This window comes from Procambarus clarkii, chromosome 9 (assembly GCF_040958095.1).
Source record: "Procambarus clarkii isolate CNS0578487 chromosome 9, FALCON_Pclarkii_2.0, whole genome shotgun sequence".
Lineage (NCBI taxonomy): Eukaryota > Metazoa > Arthropoda > Malacostraca > Decapoda > Cambaridae > Procambarus > Procambarus clarkii.
Window position 1 is genome coordinate 41,211,584 of NC_091158.1, and position 21,736 is coordinate 41,233,319.

Below are 21,736 nucleotides of genomic sequence, written 5' to 3' on the forward strand. Positions count from 1 at the left end.
GCCTTTCCTCGCAACTCATGCCTCTTAGTTCTGGGACTAGTCTAGTGGCATACCTTTGGACTTTTTTCAGCTTCGTCTTGTGCTTGACAAGGTACGGGCTCCATGCTGGGGCCGCATACTCCAGGATTGGTCTCACATATGTGGTGTACAAGATTCTGAATGATTCCTTTCACAGGTTCCTGAACGCTGTTCTGGTGTTAGCCAGCCTCGCATATGCCTCAGACGTTATTCTTTTTATGTGGGCTTCAGGGGACAGGTTTGGTGTGATATCAACTCCTAGATCTTTCTCTCTGTTCGTTTCATTAAGTACTTCATCTCCTATTTTGTATCCTTGTGTCTGGCCTCCTCTTTCCACAAACTAGTTTCATTACTTTGCATTTACTCGGGTTGAACTTCAACAGCCATTTGTTGAACCATTCACTCAGTCTGTCTAGGTCATCTTGTAGCCTCCTACTATCGTCCTGAGTTCCAATCCTCCTCATAATTTTTGCATCATCGGCAAACATTGAGAGAAAGGATTCTATACCCTCTGGGAGATCATTTGCATATATCAGAAACAGTATAGGTCCAAGGACTGTCCCCTGCGGGGCTCCACTTGTAACGTCTCGCCAATCTGAGACATCACCCCTCACACTGACTCGTTGTCTCCTGTTGCTTAGGTACTCCTGTATCCAACGGAGTACCTTCCCTTTCACTCCAGCCTGCATCTCCAGCTTTTTCACTAGCCTCTTGTGTGGTACTGTATCAAAGGCTTTCTGACAATCCAAAAATATGCAGTCTGCCCACCCATCTCTTTCTTGCCTTGTTTTTGCTGCCTGGTCGTAGAATTCAAGTAACCCTGTGAGGCAGGACCTGCCATCCATGAATCCATGTTGATGCTGTGTTACAAAGTTCTTTCGCTTCAGGTGCTCCACTAGCTTTCTTCGCACAATCTTCTCCATCAGCTTGCATGGAATGCAGGTTAGGGAGACTGGCCTGTAATTCAGTGCCTCCTGTCTATCCCCTTTCTTGTATATCAGGACTACGTTAGCTGCTTTCCAAATTGCTGGCAGTTCCCCTGTTGACAGTGATTTGTTATACACAATGGAGAGTGCGAGGCACAGTTCTTCTGCTCCTTACTGTAGTATTCAAGGGGAGAATCCATCTGAGCCTATAGCCTTTGTCACATCCAACTCTAGTAAACACTTCCTTACTTCCCCGCTGGTAATCTCAAACTCTTCCTGTGGTTCCTGGTTAGCTATTCCCTCTCTTATCTCTGGGATTTCTCCTTGTTCTAAGGTGAAGACCTCTTGGATTTTCTTATTCAGTTCCTCACACACTTCCTTGTCGTTTGTAGTGAATCCTTCTGCCCCTATCCTTAATTTAATAACCTGTTCCTTTACTGTTGTTTTTCTCCTGATGTGGCTATGCAGCAATTTAGGCTGAGTCTTTGCCTTGCTTGCGATGTCATTTTCGTATTGTCTTTCTGCCTCTCTTCTCATCCTGACATATTCATTCCTGGCATTCTGGTATCTTTCTCTACTCTCCAGTGTCCTGTTATTCCTATAGTTTCTCCATGCCCTTTTACTTTGCTGCTTAGCTAGCCTACATCTCTGATTTAACCATGGGTTTCTCATCTTCATTTCACTGTTTTCCTTTTGGACTGGGACAAACTTGTTTGCTGCGTCCTTGCATGATGTATTCCATCATATCTTGGGCCGTCTTTTCCCTGAGCTCTGTTTCCCATGCTATATCTGCTAGGCATTTTCTTATCTCCTCATAGTTTCTCTTTCGGTATGCTAACCTTTTGGTTTCGGTATCCCTCCTCGAGTTCAATAACCCTTCTTCAATCAGGTACTCAAACACCAATACACTGTGGTTGCTCATTCCTACTGGGTCCTCAAAACTGATTTCTCTTATGTCAGAGTCGTTCAGGGTGAAAACCAGGTCGAGTCTCGCTGGTTCGTCATTTCCTCTCTTCCTTGTGGGTTCACTGACATGCTGGGTTAAGAAGTTTCTAGTTGCCACCTCCAGTAGTTTGGCTCTCCACGTATCCTCGCCTCCATGCGGTTCCTTGTTCTCCCAATCAATCCTGCCGTGATTAAAGTCCCCCATGATGAGCAGGTGGGATCTATTTCTACAGGCAGAAGAGGCTGCCCTCTCAATTATAGTGTTAACTGCCATGTTGTTGCTTTCGTACTCTTGACTGGGTCTTCTGTCATTTGGTGGAGGATTATATATTACTGCTACTACTATCCTTGGTCCTCCCATTGTCATGGTGCCTGCTATGTAGTCTCTGAAACCTTCACAGCCTGGGATAGCTATCTCTTTAAAATTCCATTCCTTTCTCATGAGTAGGGCCAATCCGCCTCCTCCCCTACCTTCCCTCTCTTTCCTTATTATTGTGTACTCCTGGGGAAACACAGCATTCGTTATGATTCCAGAGAGTTTTGTTTCAGTGAGTCCAATTACATCTGGGTTCACTTCTTGTACTCTTTCCCCTAGTTCACTTGCCTTGCTTGTGATCCCATCTATGTTCGAGTACATTGCCCTGAAACTAACTCTCTTCTGCTTTTCCTCTGGGGGGACCTGTGGGGTCTGGGGTGAGCGGGAGCTGGGAGGATCTGGTATGGGGAGACTGGTGGAGGAGGAAGGGCTTAGGTTGGGGGGTAGGGGGGAGGGGGAGGGTAGGGGGAGTGGGTGAGGGGGGGGAGGGGGAGGGTAGGGGGAGTGGGTGAGGGGGGGAGGGTTGGGGGGGTGGGTGAGAGGGGGAGGGTTGGGGGGGTGGGGGAGAAAGGGGGGTTTGGGAGGGCAATAAAGAGGGGAGGGCTTGGGGGGCGTGGGGGGAAAGGGAAGGCTGAGGTGGTTGAGGAAGAGGGGAGGGTTTTGGGGAGTGGTGGAGAGGGGAAGGCTTCGGTGGGGTGGGGAGCTTAGGGGGGTGGGGGAGAATGGAGGGCTTGTGGGTGGGAGGGACGGAAGGGCATGTGGGAGAAGGGAGGGCTTGGGGGATAGGGGAGAAGGGAGGTCCTGGGGGGAGGGGGGAGTGGGAGGAGGGGGGTGAGTGGGAGGAGAGGGGTGGGTGGGGGGAGGGTGCCTTAGGTGGGTACTTAGTGCGGGGCTGACAGGGGTTGGGGCAGGTAGGGTGTCTGTTGGGTGGAATGTGGGGGTGGTGCCACACTCCCTGTGTGTGTGTGTGTGTGTGTGTGTGTGTGATTGTGTGTGTGTGATTGTGTGTGTGTGTGTGTGTGTGTGTGTGTGTGTGTGTGTGTGTGTGTGTGTGTGTGTGTGTGTGTGTGTGTTTGTGTGTACTCACCTATTTGTACTCGCCTATTTGTGCTTGTGGGGGTTGAGCTCTGGCTCTTTTGTCCCGCCTCTCAACCGTCAATCAACTGGTGTACAGATTCCTGAGCCTACTGGGCTCTATCATATCTACATTTAAAACTGTGTTTGGAGTCAGCCTCCACCACATCACTGCCTAATGCATTCCATCTGTTATTAACTACTCTGCCACTGAAAAAGTTCCTTCTAACGTCTCTGTGGCTCATGTGGGTACTCAGTTTCCACCTGTGTTCCCTTGTTCGCGTCCCACCAGGGTTGAATAGTTTATCCTTGTTTACCCAGTCGATTCCCCAGACGATTTTGTAGGTTGTGATCATGTCTCCCCTTACTCTTCCAGTGTCGTAAGGTGCATTTCCCGCAGCCTTTCCTCGTAACTCATGCCTCTTAGTTCTGGGACTAGTCTAGTGGCATACCTTTGGACTTTTTTCAGCTTCGTCTTGTGCTTGACAAGGTAAGGGCTCCATGCTGGGGCCGCATACTCCAGGATTGGTCTCACATATGTGGTGTACAAGATTCTGAATGATTCCTTTCACAGGTTCCTAAACGCTGTTCTGATGTTAGCCAGCCTCGTATATGCCGCAGACGTTATTCTTTTTATGTGGGCTTCAGGAGACAGGTTTGTTGTGATATCAACTCCTAGATCTTTCTCTCTCTGTTCGTTTCATTAAGTACTTCATCTCCTATTCTGTATCCTGTGTCTGGCCTCCTATTTCCACTGCCTAGTTTCATTACTTTGCATTTACTCGGGTTGAACTTCAACAGCCATTTTTTGGACCATTCACTCAGTCTGTCTAGGTCATCTTGTAGCCTCCTACTATCGTCCTCAGTTCCATCCTCCTCATAATTTTTGCATCATCGGCAAACATTGAGAGAAATGATTCTATACCCTTTGGGAGATCATTTACATATATCAGAAACAGTATAGGTCCAAGGACTGACCCCTGCGGGACTCCACTCGTAACGTCTCGCCAATCTGAGACATCACCCCTCACACTGACTCGTTGTCTCCTGTTGCTTCGGTACTCCTGTATCCACCGTAGTACCTTCCCTTTCACTCCAGCCTGCATCTCCAGCTTTTTCACTAGCCTCTTGTGTGGCACTGTATCAAAGGCTTTCTGACAATCCAAAATTATGCAGTCTGCCCACCCATCTCTTTCTTGCCTTATTTTTGTTGCCTGGTCGTAGAGTTCAAGTAACCCTGTGAGGCAGGACCTGCCATCCCTAAATCCATGTTGATGCTGTGTTACAAAGTTCTTTCGCTCCAGGTGCTCCACTAGCTTTCTTCGCACAATCTTCTCCATCAGCTTGCATGGAATGCAGGTTAGGGCCACTGGCCTGTAATTCAGTGCCTCCTGTCTATCCCCTTTCTTGTATATCAGGACTACGTTAGCTGCTTTCCAAGTTGCTGGCAATTCCCCTGTTGACATTGATTTGTTATACACTATGGAGAGTGGGAGGCACAGTTCTTCTTCTCTTTACTTTAGTATCCAAGGGGAGATTCCATCTGGGCCTATAGCCTTTTTCACATCCAACTGTAGTAAACACTTCCTTACTTCCCCGCTGGTAATCTCAAACTCTTCCTGTGGTTCCTGGTTAGCTATTCCCTCTCTTATCTCTGGGATTTCTCCTTGCTCTAAGGTGAAGACCTCTTGGAATTTCTTATTCAGTTCCTCACACACTTCCTTGTCGTTTGAAGTGAATCCTTCTGCCCCTATCCTTAATTTCATAACCTGTTCCATTACTGTTGTTTTTCTCCTGATGTAGCTATGCAGCAATTTAGGCTGAGTCTTTGCCTTGCTTGCGATGTCATTTTCGTATTGTGTGTGTGTGTGTGTGTGTGTGTGTGTAATTACCTAAGTGTAGTTACAGGATGAGAGCTACGCTCGTGGTGTCCCGTCTTCCCAGCACTCTTTGTCATATAACGCTTTGAAACTACTGACGGTGTGTGTGTGTGTGTGTGTGTGTGTATGTATGTGTGTATGTGTACTCACCTAGTTGTACTCACCTAGTTGTACTCACCTAGTTGTGCTTGCGGGGGTTGAGCTCTGGCTCTTTGGTCCCGCCTCTCAACCGTCAATCAACAGGTGTACAGGTTCTTGAGCCTACTGGGCTCTATCATATCTACACTTGAAACTGTGTATGGAGTCAGACTCCACCACATCACTTCCAAATGCATTCCATTTGTCAACCACTCTGACACTAAAAAAGTTCTTTCTAATATCTCTGTGGCTCATTTGGGCACTCAGTTTCCACCTGTGTCCCCCTAGTGCGTGTGCCCCTTTTGTTAAATAGCCTGTCTTTATCAACCCCGTCGATTCGCTTGAGAATCTTGAATGTGGTGATCATGTCCCCCCTAACTCTTCTGTCTTCCAACAAAGTGAGGCTCAATTCCCGTAGTCGAAGTCTACAGTGCCCAACCACAGTGCTCAACTAGCCCACTTGGCTAGTACCTTCCAGAATCGAAGTCTACAGCGCCCAACCACAGTGCTCACCTAGCCTCACTGGCTAGCACCTCCAGGAGAGAAGTCTATAACACTCAACAGCAGCGCTCAACTAGCCCACTTAGCTAGCACCTTCAGGTCGACCCAAGTCTTCCACTGTCCCGACTTCACTGACTCCCATCCCTCGTCCGTGTTACTCGTCATCTTTCAGCCTGGCCGACTACAAGATGGGAAATTGATTAATGGGAGGGTCAACTGCTGTAGTTCGGCCACTGAATCGTAGATGGCGCCAAGGTCCGTGACAGAAGTGATGTGGTGGAGGCAGACTGCATGCACAGTTCCAAGTGTAGATATGATTGAGCGACTAGGCTAAGGAACCTGTTCACCAGTTGAAAGGCGGGGACCAAAGAGCCAGAGCTCAACCCCTGCAAGCACAACTAGGTAAGTACATACACAAGAAACACAGGTAGCGACAACAAACTTTTTAAGGCAGCATGTCAGGGAATCCACAAGCGTGAAAGGAATCGATGAACAAGCGAGACTCGAACTAGTCTTCACTCTGAACGACTCCGACATAAGAGAAATCGGTTTTGAGGCCCCAGTAGGAATGAGCAACCACAGTGTACTGAAGGTTGAGTATCTGGTTGAAGAAGGGTTAATGAACTCGAGGAGGGGAACTGAAACAAATTATTCATGGCTGTCATTCCGAAATGGAAACTGTGAGGAGATAAGAAAATTCCTAACAGATGTTACATGGGAAACAGTGCTCAGGGGAAACACGGCCCAAGACATGATGGAATACATCACGCAGAAGTGTAAGGAGACAGCAGACAAGTTTGTCCCGGTTCAAAAGGATAAGAATGAAATACAGATGAGAAACCCATGGTTTAATCAGAGATGTAGGCTAGCTAAGCAGCAAAGTAAAAGGGCGTGGAGAAACTACAAAAATAACCGGACACTGGAGAGCAGAGAAAGATACCAGAGAGCCAGGAATGAATATGTCAGGTTGAGAAGAGAGGCAGAAGGGCTATACGAAAATGACATCACAAGCAAGGCAAAGACTCAACCTAAATTACTGCACAGCCACATCTGGAGAAAAGAGCAGTAAAGGAACAGGTAATGAAAATGAGGATAGGGGCAGACAGGTTCACAACAAATGACAAGGAAGTGTGCAAGGAACTGAATAGGAAATTCAAAAAGGTCATCACATTAGAGCAAGGAGAAGTACCAGAGATAGGAGAGGAAATAGTTAACCAGGCACAACTAGAAGAGTGTGAGAGTACCAGTGGGGATGGAAGGAAGCTTTTGCTAGAGTTGGTTGTGACAAAGGCTATATGCTCAGAGGGAATCTCCCCTCTGATACTAAAGGAAGGAGCAGAAGTATGGTGCCTTCCACTCTCCCTAATGTATAACAAATCACTGGTAACAGGGGAATTGCCAAAAATTTGGAAGAAGGTTAATGTAGTCCCGATATACAGAGGGGAAAGACAAGAGGAACTGAATTACAGACCAATGTCTCTAACTTGCATACCATGCAAGCTGTTGGAGAAGCTTGTGCGTAAGAAGCTAGTGGATCATCTGAAGATAAAGAACTTTGTAACACAACATCAACATAGGTTCAGGGATGGCAAGTCCTGCCTCACAGGATTAATTGAATCCTACGACAAGGCAAAAAAAAAAAAAAATCAGGCAAGAAAGAGAGGGGTGGGCAGACTGCATATTTTTGGATGGCCAGAAAGCCTTTGACACAGTGCAACACAAGAGGCTTGTGCAAAAGCTGGAGATGTAGACACGAGTGAAAGGGAAGGTACTCCATTGGATAAGGGAGTACCTAAGCACCAGAAGACAGCGAGTCACTGTGAGGGGTGAGGTCTCAGATTGGAGAGGCGTCACCAGTGGAGTGCTGCAGGGGGTCAGTCTTGGACCTATACTGTTTTTGATATATGTAAATGATCTCCCAGAGGATACAGAATCATTTCTCTCAATGTTTGCTGACGATGCCAAAAATATGAGGATTAAAACAGAATAAAATAGTATGAGGCTACAAGATGACCTAGACAAACTGAATGAATGGTACAACAACTGGCTACTAAAGGCTACTACTAAAGGCTACTAATGGCTACTCCATCCAAGATTCCCGACGTTGTTGAAGCCTTTTCAGGGTCTTCTGATGATGATTTTGAGGTTGACGAACCTGAAAATGATGTGTTATATGAGGTTTCCACAAGTGATGATGATATTTCGAGTGAAAGTGAGGATGAGAGTGAAGAAGAAGCCCCAGCCCCGCCACACGGGAACCGCACGTGTCCGGTACCAAAGAGGGCTAGGCTGGGTGATGAGTGGAATCGTAGCAATACTCCTCCCATCGTTGATGACTTTACTGCAAACCCTGGCCTAACAATTCCACTACCTACTACTCCATTGCAGTTTTTACAACTATTTTTCACTAGAGCAGTGGTTGAATACTTAGCGTATGAAACCAATTTGCATGCCACACACATCATACATCTCATGGCTGACTCAGCAAGAAAATCGTGGAAACCAGTGTCTGTGAAAGAAATGGCCTGATATTTGGCCCTGTGCATACTGATGGGCATAGTGAAGATGCCTACAATGAGGATGTACTGGCAGACGAATCAGATGTGGCATTGTCGATTCTTCAACTTGTTTATGTCGTCTGCTCGGTTCCAACACATATCTAAGTTCTTCCACATGTACAACAAAAAAGGCGTTCCAGTGAATAATAGTGACCGATTGATAAAAGTTAGACCACTAATGGACTATTTTTCAGAAAAATTTGCATCTGTATATATCCCCAAAAAAGAATTGAGTCTCGATGAGGGTACAATGGCATGGCGCGGCCGCCTCTCTTTCAAGGTCTACAATCCCAACAAGCCTGATAAATATGGTGTAAAATTTTATATGTTGGCCGAAGGGACATCAGGCTACATATATAAATTTGATGTGTATTGTGGAATTGGAAAACGACAGTGGAAACCGTGATGGGTTTGATGGCACCCCTAGTCAACAAGGGTTATCATTTGTATATGGATAACTACTATAACTCGGTAAGCGTAACAGAACAATTACGTGAAGTGGGTGTTTACACATGTGGCACACTTAGACTCCAACGTGGCGCCCCCAAGGATCTGCAACAAGTGGTAAAGGGTAAAATGGCAACCGACACGACCCTATACATGAGTAAGGATAACACCTTTGTTATAGTTTGGAAGGACAAGCGCCCCGTCTCTGTCATCACCAATATCCACAATGCCGACACTACTCAAGCACAGCGCAGGAAACGCGTTCGTAAACGTGACGGGAGAACTGGACTAGAACTTGTGAAAATGAACAAACCAAAGGCCATAGTGGATTACAATAAGTTCATGAAAGGTGTTGATCATTTTGATCAAATGGTCAAATATTATGAGTTTGCAAGAAAAACATACAAATGGACCAAGAAGATCACTTTCTATTTTCTGCAAATGGCCATGCACAATGCATACGCATTGTATAACCACTACTCAACAGACACAAAAAAACTAACACTATTTGAGTATCACGCAGTAGGAATAAAAGCCTTATTGGCGTGGAACAGCGAGGACTGGCCAACAACAACAAGCATACCACATGTTCCCGACATAGATGCCAGCGCAGCTCCTCCTGCTGACGCGGCAGTTTCAACACCCGGGCCATCTGGTGCGAGGCGTCCTCTGTTCACCTCAACACTTCAAGCCCACTCATCAACCACAAATTCTGAAATGGACATTGAGGACATAGAACCACTTGATGTTTCTGATTTCATAGAAGATTCTACTACAAGTTTGGTGGTTCCTGTAGAAGACAATATTCCTCCAGTGCATCCAAGAAATAGAAGAATTATAGATTCAGAACAACGTCTGAACTACAAGTTGACGCATGAAATCGTGAACTTGGCTAAAAAAAAGAAGATGCCGTATTTGTTTCAAGTCTGGCATAAGGAGGGACGTGCGACTTGGATGCAAAACTTGTGATGTGGCACTGTGCGCTGCGCCTTGCTACACAAGGTACCACCGAAGAAAGATATTTTGGGTGGAGAAAAAATAACCACCGCCAACAGCTTCACTCCACCTAAGAAACATCAGATGAGCAACTTCAGGATCAGAAGCCTGAAGATGGTGGAGTGAAGAAAAAATGCTCAACTGTTGATCTTCAATTAACATAGACACGGTAAGTACACCTATTTGGAATTTTTTATCATCTATAAGAAGTTATATTATATACGTTTTGTAGAGAATTTATTTGCGAATTTTTTGGTACCAGAATGAATATTATATCACATAAACCTCTATGAGTAAAAAAAAAAAAACACAAAGTATGTTTGGGGGTGTGGCTCTGGGTGTGGCGGTCGTGTGACAGTGGGTTCCCTTTAGCCGTTGATATATCCAACACGTGGGAAATATTTGTATGTGTTATGTATATGTCTGTGTAGGAAATTTTACTGCGATCACTGTGATACAAATTATAAAATGTTTCAACAAGTATAAACATGAGAAACATCAAACGAACGAAAACAATGCGTTTGTTTCTGCCGCGAACGCATACTGAGCGACGTGGTTCTATATTTGGCGCTTCTCTTACACATGCTTTGTACAATTGTTATACATTTCATCTTATAGAAAATTGTATTGCGAACACATTGGTATAAAAAAGAAATACGTATATAGAAAAGTAGGGTCAGGAAACGTATAAATGTATAAACTTTCCAAGCATGATTTCCCCCCTGTGTTTTCGCCAGTGCGCTCGCGGCTAACTACTCTCCACTTCCCACACTCTTGCGGGTGGGCAATTACCTTTATTATACATTCATATGCATATGTCCGTGTAGAGAATGTTATTGCGATTCCAATAATACCACAATTAGCAATGTAGGACAACTGTAGGCTTCGCAACCATTAAGAGAGTGGAAACATTTTGTTGCTGTTTGGCGCTCTCGGCGAGTGATCTCAATAGTTTTTTATTTGGTGTTGATAGTCCTTATGCTTGGGCGGCTCTTTATAGGTATGCTCTTATAGACAATTTCATTGCGAACACAGTGATACCAAATTTAAATACGTGCGCTTTCAATTATTGTCAGGACAGTCAAAAGAGTGTACACTTTTTTGGTCTTACCGCGTAGGCGCGCGAAGCACTGAAAGCATCTAGGGTATTATTTTTTTTTGAGCGCCGAGAGCGCGAAAGTGTTAAACCAGAGTAAATGTAAGAAAATAAAACTAGGCGGTGGAAACAGGAGCCCTGACAGAGGATACAGAATGGGAGATGAAGCACTTCATGAAACGGACAGAGAGAAAGATTTAGGAGTTGATATCACAACAAACCTGTCTCCTGAAGCCCACATAGAAATAATTACATCTGTGGCATACGCGAGGCTGGCTAGCATCAAAACCACTCATCAGGACCTAGATTCAGGAAGCTCTGTGTATTTCTTCGTAAGTGGGTTTGCTACGAAGGTTCCTAAGTGCGCCCTAAGAAGATGCTTAGGTGCGATTCAATAAGGTATACTTAGGAAGAAAATTGTTGGTTCACCTGCGTGCCGATAGAGGTCACTACTGCGTTTCGTTTGGCCAATCAGAGAGCAGCAACATTCTTCATATTGAAGATTTAGCGCTGGCTTATCGGAGCTCAACTGCCTCCTATTTACGTCGAATTTTCTTATAAAATTAGTATATTTCGAAGTAAAACAATGTTTTTTCAACTTCTACAGCCAGCACCGACATTGTAGTAAACAAATATGTTACATTTGTTGTTTACCTACGTAATTCTAAGAGATACTGTGTAGCTGTCCTTGTTGCTCGGAAGATGCGCTGACAATTATTGTATATATTTACTGAATTTACCCAAGGGCCACTAACTATCTAGTGACCTCGAAGAGGACAGAAAGCCGGCGGCTTGTTAAAGGGCTCGCCAATTGTCTTAATGATGTTTTTTAGCTGGAATTTGGCATTTACGGCTTAAGGGGGTAGGCGGTTCCATGGGTTTATAGCCCTCTTGGTGGAAAAAAAAAACATGTTTTCAGTCCTACTTCAGAGAACATACTCTCCAACACTATATCTGTGATTGTCCTGTTATCAGTGACTTCATACCAAATGGTATGAGGTATTTTGAGCTCTGTAATTACTTCATACACTCAGGAATATTGGAAGATATTCTTGTGCTGCACCCAGATTTTGCCAGTGGAGGCTAATAGATCAGCATTAAGTATTTTGTTCTCTCCTAATTCCATGTATGACTGGCCATCATGTGAGGTGAGGATGTTGGGTGAGCTTGTAGCTGGTTTTTGATCTACACTGTGTGGTCCTTTATACAGAATAGGGAAGCAGCACATTGCTGTGTATACCTAAACATGTTTAAAAATACATTGTTTGAGAGGAGTTTTGTAGAAACTGGTAAGAGTAATTATAATATAATGTTTCCATGATTCAGTGCTTACCTCTTGTGAAAATTGCTTAGAGTTGTTTAGTCAGAGTTTATTTGTTTTTTGTATTGAGGCTGGTATTTTCTAAATTGATTCCATGTACAGTATGTCTAACCATCCTGTGAGATGGGAGTATTTGATAAACTTATAGCTAGTTTTTTATCTACACTGTGTAATATTCCATATAGAATAGGGTAGCAGCACATTGCTGTGTATACCTAATCTTCTTAATAAAAAAAATCAGTAATAAAGATTTTAAATTATAGTTTGTATTATTACAAATACAGTACTGTATTATCCTTATTAAATCATGTTGACCATGGATCATTAAGATCTCATGTTGATATGTATTAGTCATATTTCTTTTGAACTGCTAATCCATGCTAATCATTCATTAAATTGTGCATTATGTCTCAATTTTTCACTTCCTTGGATATACTGTACAGTACAAAAAGATAGGATAAAAATAAACCAGTAATATTTCTTTCATTATATTTTTCATTTAAATAACTGCATCAATATTTTTTCAGCTGACAGGATTTGTTTTCCCATACAGGTGCATTATTTGTTAAAAAAAAATTGGTTTATTGTTACACACAATGGTGCTACATAGCCTTCCCAGCTTGGTGCCTTCTTTTAATACTTACTGATAAAAAAATAAATAATAAATACATTTTATTCAGGAAAAGTACATACAGTTGATTTACAAACATAATGTTGGATTTATAGGCAGAGCTAGTACATACAATACCTAAAGCCACTAATACTCATAGCATTTCGGGCAAGGTGTGGGGGGAAAAAAACACTGACTAAAACTTAATAGTAATCGGGATTAAGTATAAATTGTGTTGAAAGAAGGAATAAAAAATACAAAAAGGGGGTTAACATAGCATAAATCAGCAATTGCACATGTTGGTGAACAGCGTTGTTTAAAAAATAGCAAGACATGGGTTGACATTTAGGAGGTAAGTTAGGTTACATGGAGTTAATTAGGCAGTACTTGGTTTAACTCTTAAACTGGTTGAGAGAGGTACAGCCTTTGACATGATTCGGGAGGTCATTCCACATTCTGGGTCCCTTGATTTGTAGAGCACTTCTAGTTTGGTTACACACAGCCAAATTGAGTAACAGGAAGAGGTCTTGGACACAAATTTGTTCCATGCTAAATGTAGAGGAATCAGCTGAGTATTCCTCAAATAAAATAATTTGCCTCAGCTTATAAGGTAAATAAAATAAGCATTTCTCAAATAAGTAGCTGCCTCACCTCACTGCTACATAGCCTTCCCGGCATGGTGCCTTCTTTTGATAATTACTTGTTCCACACCCAAATTGTTTAACAGGAAGAGGTCTTGGACCCCTACTTCCCTCTCTCTTTTTTAATAATCTATATAGTCATAATTATAGCTTTAAGTATTCAATGAATAAAGTTTTTGACATTTTTACCCTTTTCCTTACCTAACATCATTTGTGCAGCATATTTTTATTTTATGTCTCACCCAGATTTAATTTCAAAATAAAACCAAATTAAATAAATTAGAAATGGGTATGTATAGCTAAGGTACACCCTTACTACTAGGTGAACAGGGGCATTTGGTGATAGTAAATGATCCCATCAGGCAGGGCTCATCACCTTCTCTCATATTTCATGTTCACCAGTGTTTATTTACTTAATAACTACGGGTATAATATCTTGCTATTATAAAACTAATTCTACTATCATCAAACACATATTTACTTCAAGTTTCAAGCAGAGAATGCATATATAACTAACACGAAGGATTCCTCTTCACTAGATTAACCAGCTATAATATTTTGGTAATGTTCCAATATCATAAATCGATCCCAGTGTTTTGTAGTAGAGAAAAAAATGACTTATATCCAGTTTATGTAAAGCTACGAGTGGTCGAAACCACACTTAAATCCCGGAATGAACTTACGAAGGTTTTTCCACTTAGGGTAGTTAATTGAATACGGACGTAGCCGCCACGAAGGCGGTAAGACGGAAAACGCTCCTAGCTAAGAGGAAAAACCTTCGTAAGTACCTTCCTGAATCCGGACACAGGAACCTGAGTAAGGAATCATTCAGAACATTGTATACCACATATGTAAGACCAATCCTGAAGTATGAGGCCCCAGCATATAGCCCGTACCTTGTCAAGCACAAGACTAAGCTGGAAAAAGTTCAGAGGTATGCCACTAGGCTAGTCCCTGAACTAAGAGGCATGAGTTGTAAGGAAAGGCTGCGTGAAATGCAAATCTCACGACACTAGAAGACAGAAGAGTAAGGGGAGACATGATCACAACCTACAAAATTCTCAGAGGAATTGACAAGGTAGAAAAGGATAAATTGTTTAACACGGGAGGTACACGAACAAGGGGACACAGGTGGAGACTGAGTACCCAAATGAGCCACAGGGACATTAGAAAGAACTTTTTCAGTCAAAAACGAAAGCCAAAACGAAAGGAAATGCCTGTGTTTGACACTGCTATGCAAGTTGGTGATTGCGAGGTAAGAAAAAGTGCTGCAATGCTTTAAGTGCGGTGGAAAGACAGACGTGAAGTGAACATGTTCACCACCATTCACCCTGGAACACTGGTGGACAGTGCAAGGTGAACAGAACAACAAAGCAAATAATATATAAGCCAGATTGTGTGATGGACTACAACATCAACATGCGTTTAGTTGATAAATGTGACATGATGGTGGGTGCTGTAGAGTGTGTACGGAAAACAGTGAAGTGGACAAAGAAAATGATTTTTCTCCTTATTGACGTAACAATGTTGAACAGTTACAACATGTTTCTTGTGAAGACAGGTAGAAAACCATATTTCCGTTCGTTTAGTTTTCAAGTTGTGAAACAGTTACTAGGTAAATTTGGCAAGGACACACCTGGCATACAAAGACACATTCGAGACCCAATATTGAACCATGCTCCTGCACCCAGGCTTGCTTACAGGGAGGCCTTTCTGATACACCAAATCAAGAAATTACCACCAACTGGAGCTCGTGCAGCAGGCCAGCGTCGGTGTGTTGTGTGTTCCAGTACCAAATTGAGGCCACAGAAACGTAAATTGGTGTTGACATGGTGCGAAGCGTGTGCCGTCCCTCTGTGCCATATCGACTGTTTCGCACAGTATCACAGTCTCCAGGACTACTAAATGTGTAATTCTTTGGTAAATAAATGTACATATCAAGTTAATTTTTGTGTTTATATTGAAAAAACAAATACATTGAATATTTCCTGTAAATTATACCATTTTGGTGGGCATACTTGTGACACTAATATGTGAGCGCCTAGTGAGTTTATACCATTTTTATTATAATACAACGTCTATTGCTAATAATTGGAACAATACTAGCGAAAAAAAATTGTGTAAAATGACCCAAAAATACTGTAAATAATTCCGCGAAAATAAATTCACGGCAACTGGGGCCGCGTGAGCGGCCATGAGTGACGGCTGGCTGACGCAGTACCCTTGAGCGCTCACGTTCTGTGACGTCATCGGCCAACTTCTCGGCTCAATTGTGTCATTGGTATGTATAATAGAATTTTTTTTATTATTTTTCCCGTGCTCAGGGGACTCAAATTAACATGTTTAGAAAACGAAAAAAAAAATTTGAATTATTTTTTTTCTTGCTCACAGGGATGTAAATGTCCCCAGGGCCCCTGAGCAGTGTAAGGGTTAAAGGAGCCTTTTTTCGGGCGATCAAGGAGTGTCCATTGATCGTCCCCCCGCCCCCCCGACTGCGGTCGGGTCTTCGGTTGCCCATCTGCGACTATACGGATGATACCGTCCTGTCCGGGGCTTTGGAGGGGTTGGTTGGGGCTGTCCAGGTCGTGGTTGAGAGGTTTGAGTTGGCCACTGGGGTCCGGGTTAACTTTGAGAAGTCCGGTCTTCTGGGTCTTGGTGGGTGGTCCTCTCGCCGTGTGTGGGTGGGGTCATGGTTTCCAGTTCTTGCTTCTATGTGGGTTTTGGGGCTTACCAAAACCGGCTTAGGGAGCTGGTCGGCCGAGCGGACCGCACGCTGGACTTGTGATCCTGTGGTCCTGGGTTCGATCCCAAGCGCCGGCGAGAAACATTGGGCAGAGTTTCTTTCACCCTATGCTCCTGTTACCTAGCAGTAAAATAGATACCTGGGTGTTAGTCAGCTGTCACAGGCTGCTTCCTGGGGGTGAAGGCCTGGTCGAGGATCGGGCCGCGGGGACACTAAAAAGCCCCGAAATCATCTCAAGATAACCTCAAGATATACCTGGTTCGCTTCCTATTAGCTGTCTGGTTCGTGGCTCGGTGCTTCCCCCTGGATCGCATGCTGGCTTTCGGGTTGGAACGCCAGGTTTATCATTATGTGTGGTGCGGTCGTTACCACCCGGTTCGTCGGTCGACATTGGTGTTGGCTGTGCGGGAGGGTGGGGTGGGCATTCCTTATGTGTTTACCAGGGCTCGGGCGCTGTTCTGGGTCTCGTTGTGTCAGGGGTTCGAGTTGGGTGGGGGGCTCAATGCTTTAGGTATTTATTATTGCTCTGTTCAGATTAGCTTTTTGGTGAATTTTGGTGTTTGTCAGGAGGCGGCCTTCTGCACCCCTTCTGTTTACTCTTGGGCAGTGGCCATTTTCCGGGAGGTCTGCCGTTGTCCGGGTTTCATGTCCTTGTCGTTTAAGGTGGTGTATAGGGTTTTATTTTATCGTGTTCCACCGCGGGTGGAGGGTTTGTTCCCATGTTGGGATTAGGGGGTGGTGTGGGTGGCGTTGGGGGCTCGGTTTTTGGCACCGCAACAGCGGGAATTGTTGTTTCGGTTCTTGCATTTGTCGTTGGCGACGAATGCGCGGTTGTGCATGCTGGGTTTGCGTGCCTCTGACGCGTGTGTGCACTGTGGCCTCCCTGAGAGTCAGTTGCATGTCTTTTCTTTTTGTGAGCGGTTGAGGGGCTTGCTTGATTGGTTTCGGGACGTGTTGGTTGGGGTTTGTGGGCCGGGGTGTCGGGGTGGCCTTTTGAGGTTTTTGTTTTTGTCCTTTCTGCGGCGGTTGTGCCAGGTGCGCAATACGTTATGTCTTCTCGTTGCTGACTATGTGTATTGTGTGTGGTTGGGTTGGAGGGAGGGTTATGGGGTTGTTAGGCTTTCAGAATTTTTGAGAGGCCGTTTGTGTTTCACGTGGTGGTGGGTGCAGCGCTCGTTTCCGAGCGAGTTTTGTGGTTGGTTCATGGGTGGGTGTTTGCGTGGGGTTGTTTTTGGGTGAGTGGTCGTGGGTCGGGCTTTTGGTTGTGGGGCTTTTTCGTTTTTGTCTTCGGTCCCCGGCCCTCCGGTTGGCCTCCTTGGAGGGGGTTGGGCTGGGTGTGTGAGTGGTTGCTCCTGTGGTTGTGTGTTCGGTTTGTTGTGTGGACGTGTGTGGGGGTGTTGTTATGCTTCTTTGCTGGCTCCTGCGTGGGCCGTTGTTTGTGCCCTGTGTTGGTTGGTGCAGCTGTTTTATTGCTAAATTGATGTTCTTCCTAGTGTGAGTGTTTTTGTGGTGCGTGTGTCTCGGTGTTTTGCTGTTCGCCCCTGGTTCTTTCTTGGGGTTGTCAAGTTGTTGTACCTGGGCCTTGGCCGTAATTTGTTTTATGTTACTTATATGTTTTGTGTGCAGTGTGACTCTGCTTTGTGTTATTTATGTGATTGTGTGCGTCTTGTGTGAGTGCGTGTGTGTTGGTTTATTATGTGAACGTTATTTTGTGTCTTTCTATGTACATGTGTTTGTTGTGTGTCCATTTTTTTTGTTTAACTTTGTATTCAGCCTCATGTACCAGGAGTTTCTAGGTTCTCGTGATGTTTTGTTTTCTTCTGTACCTGTGATTATTATTATGTTCTTATTATTATGTTCTTGTTATTATGTTCTTGTCTTGTGTCTTGTGCTATACTTTGTATATTTCTTTTATAAAAATAGAAAAATAAAAACTACCAGCAGAATACTCCTCAGTGCTCAAATTGCTAGACCTGCTCCCACACTATCCTGTGTGCTAGTAGATTTACGCAGCCACTACTCAGTATTTTCAGCACCATTTAATTTATGTACTTTAACGTAAGGTTAACTTGCCTGATTGATTGTTTTTTGTTTTGATTCTTGATTGATGGCTTATTTTTATTAATTTTGTCAGTTTGTTAAGATGATTTTTTTCATAATTAAAGAATTAAAATTTTTCCAGTTTCCTGTATTTTATCCTACATTTACCACACCATGAAGAAGTCACCATAGCAGTTTTATGTTAATTTGTTTTTACTTTTTTTTTTGTTTATGTGTTCGTGGCATTCCATTTGCCCAAAGCCACTGCACTTAGTCATTTTACCGTAACATATATTTGGGGACCTGTCCTAGGAGCCTCACTCGGGTATGCGCCTAGACGCTTCATATAAAGTTGTGTAAGTGTACTTGGCTTTATTATAAGTTTGCCTTTGTCTTTTCAGAACTACTATTTTGAGTGATTTTGATGGTGCTTAATACTGTTTACATTCCAGATGTAGCATTATATGACTGTTGGATGACATTGGATTACGTGGTGTCTTATGGCACGAGTCATACTCGTAATTGGCTGTTTAATAATCTTTGCTATATCCTGTGATTTCCACCATATTCTTCTCCCTAAAGGAGAACTTCTCATTACGGCAGATCACCCACTTTGGTACCCCTGGTACTTTGGTCTGTCTCCGGGCTAATACGCCCACGTCTTTACAACCAGAACATAGGAGGACACAGGGGGCCATAGTTCCTCTAGCATTACAGACTACGTTGTACGGTTAGGACCCATACAGCAGTTCTCGTCATAAATTAATACTTTCCGCACCCCTACGCGTTGGTCAAAGATATGGTATTTACACAGGTAGGGAGTTAGCATTTTTTTCCAGAGCACAATGAGTGATAACTCTGTAAGTACTATTTAGTTTTAGTAGGAAGCCACTTACCTTTGTTCTCGTCAATTAGAGACCAGGTAAGAAATCCCTAAATTTTTTGGACTACATTCGAGACAATTATGTTTCACAATTCCAGTAGGATCCCTCTTGCCCCTGTCCTCATCATATAGAGTACCGGGTACAAGATTCCCTACGTATTCGTTTCACTTTCGATCTAAATAATCAATTCAATTACTAAAGTTAACTGTTGTAAACTTGACTCTAAAGTTTAAACAGGATAGTTTACAGTTGCCATGTCATCCTGTCAGTCTGACATCTCATATTTTGGTACATCAACTGAGGTATTTTCTTTGCACATTATTTTCTATCATTCTATTCACCATGTTTCGTCTAACAGCGTTCAGGCAGAATCCAAACGATGAAGTGGGGCACACTAATTCGTGCCACCAAGGCGGAGATGCTAACTCTTGTAAATGAGTACCACATTACTGCCCCCCATGGAGCCACTAAAACTTATCTCCATAACCTTATACTTGACCACTTATTAGATAATGATAATATTACATCCGAATCTCATGAAGAGCGCCTTAGCAGCCATGAAATTGAAGATAGAGCTTTCCACTCTAGAACGCGAACGTCAGAAGAAAACTCTCAAGATACAGAAGGAACAACTTGCTCTACAAAAAAAAAACAAGCTGAACTGCAACGTGAACGTGAGAAGGAACAACTAGAGTTCCAACGTGAACGTGAGAGGGAACAGCTTGAACTCCAACGTGAGCGTGAACAGGAAGCCCTTAAAGTAAGAGAAAGAGAACGTGAACTCCAACGTGAACATGCTGAAAAACAAGCCGCCATTGCTCTACAAAACCGTAGAAAAGAGCTTGACTTGGAAACTACACACCACACTCAGCGCAAGGAAGCGGAAGCTAACCTCCAGGTACGTTTCAATCTTTCTTATGCAATTAAGTTGATGCCATCTTTTGTCGAGACAGAAAATTATATATTATTTACTTCATTTGAGGCTCTAGCTAACCAACTCAGCTGGCCTCAGGATCAGTGGTCTGTACTTCTCAGGTGCCATTTGACATGTAGGGGATGCCGTGACTCTCAGTACTATGGCGTCTGAAACCGACTACAAGGTATTGAAACAGGCAGTGGTAGATGCCTACCTCCTATTTATCGAGAACTACAGACGTAAGTTTAGGAATTACCTTAAAGCGAGTGCTACTACTTACCTAGAGTTTGCAAATAACAAAAAGAGATATTTCATGAAGTGGCTGGAAGGAGCACAAGTCTCCACCTTTACAGATCTCATCAACCTGATCCTGATGGAAGAATTCCTTAGGCGTGTACCTAATTCCATACGTCCTACCTAGCAGACAAGGAAGAAACCGACCCTACTAGATGTGCACAGTTGGCTGACTCCTACAGTCTCATTCACAGAGTACCATCCGACACACCTTCTAGTAAGACGTCTTGGTTTACTCCAGCCAAAGTGAGTACCAGTAATGAAAACTCCGCGTTGTATTGTCATTATTGCAGAACCTTTAGACATACAATAGAAGAGTGTACCAGCCCTCACTGTAAAGTCAGCAGTAAGACATAGCCCAAATCACCTCCTCCTAAAATTCATAAAAGTCCTAAGCCTGTGATGAATATTTTTGTTTCAACCACTGATCTTTCTCTCTTCAACAGACACCTTGTTGTGAATCTGTGTTTCATTCTAACATTCATCATGATAAATATGTATGTCCATTATTTCTTTTCCCCGTTAAGTAAATATAACATGATATCCAGTTGTGTTCCAGTATAATTATGTTTGATGTAATTGTAGCATGCTGTAGTGTGCCTGTATTGAATATTTTGTTAGGCTATTTGCATGTTTATTCCTGTGGGGGGAGTCGGTGGCGTCTCATTGGGGGGATGACCATATTTGGGATGTTCCAGTGTGCGGGCCGTGTATCAAGCTAGCGTCAATGTTTCACCTTTGGAATTATTCCTGTTTATTGATTGTACTTAATTTCTTTTTACACCTTAGTAGTGTTATATACACATAAGTTTACTTATAATTATGTTCTAAATTTGTTAGCTTTGTTCTTAATCTGTTAGCTTAATTTCTCTTTGTTAGCTGAGTATCATGAGGTTTCATGTGGGTTTTAGTTTGGTCTTTTTTGGTAGACACAATGCCGCGAATGCTGGAGGAACGCTAGTCCCGTTGGTAGAGCTGGCAGGCGGGGACATGTGTTGAGCTAAGTCTGTGGTATTTGTTTATTGTTTAGTAACATAGCTAATTTCCTGGTTAGACCGTTATGTGCAAACCCATCTATTCATTTATGTTGTAAAGAAATGACCGGTGCTTATATAAGGATATTGTAATATTAATTACTAGTGTATTAATATTTCTGGCTACCTGCATTTTCCATTTATGTTATTTGTGTGTTCTTTGTTACCCTTACTTTAAGTATATTGCTTTGTTACGTAAGCAGTTTGTTTTTACCCCTAGACACTTATTGAGGCAAGGCCGTATTATTACATATGTTTAACAACAGCAACAGAGGAACCATACCCAGAGGTCTAGGGTCGTAACACACCTGTACTCCGGAACTCTCTGCCAGCGGTGGAGATTCGGAGGGAAGGTTGA

General features: G+C 43.4%; 1 protein-coding gene across 1 annotated transcript; it reads left to right on the plus strand.

Moving 5' to 3' along the window:
- Positions 1–8,372: 8,372 nt before the first annotated feature.
- LOC138362916 (piggyBac transposable element-derived protein 4-like) lies at positions 8,373–8,762 on the plus strand. The gene has a single exon (XM_069321494.1). It carries the CDS (start codon positions 8,373–8,375, stop codon positions 8,760–8,762), a length of 390 nt encoding a protein of 129 aa, XP_069177595.1.
- Positions 8,763–21,736: the final 12,974 nt, after the last annotated feature.

What these genes read in the sequence shown, in the direction of transcription:
- LOC138362916 (XM_069321494.1), top strand. Translation starts at nt 8,373, where the DNA reads ATGAGGATGTACTGGCAGACGAATCAGATGTGGCATTGTCGATTCTTC.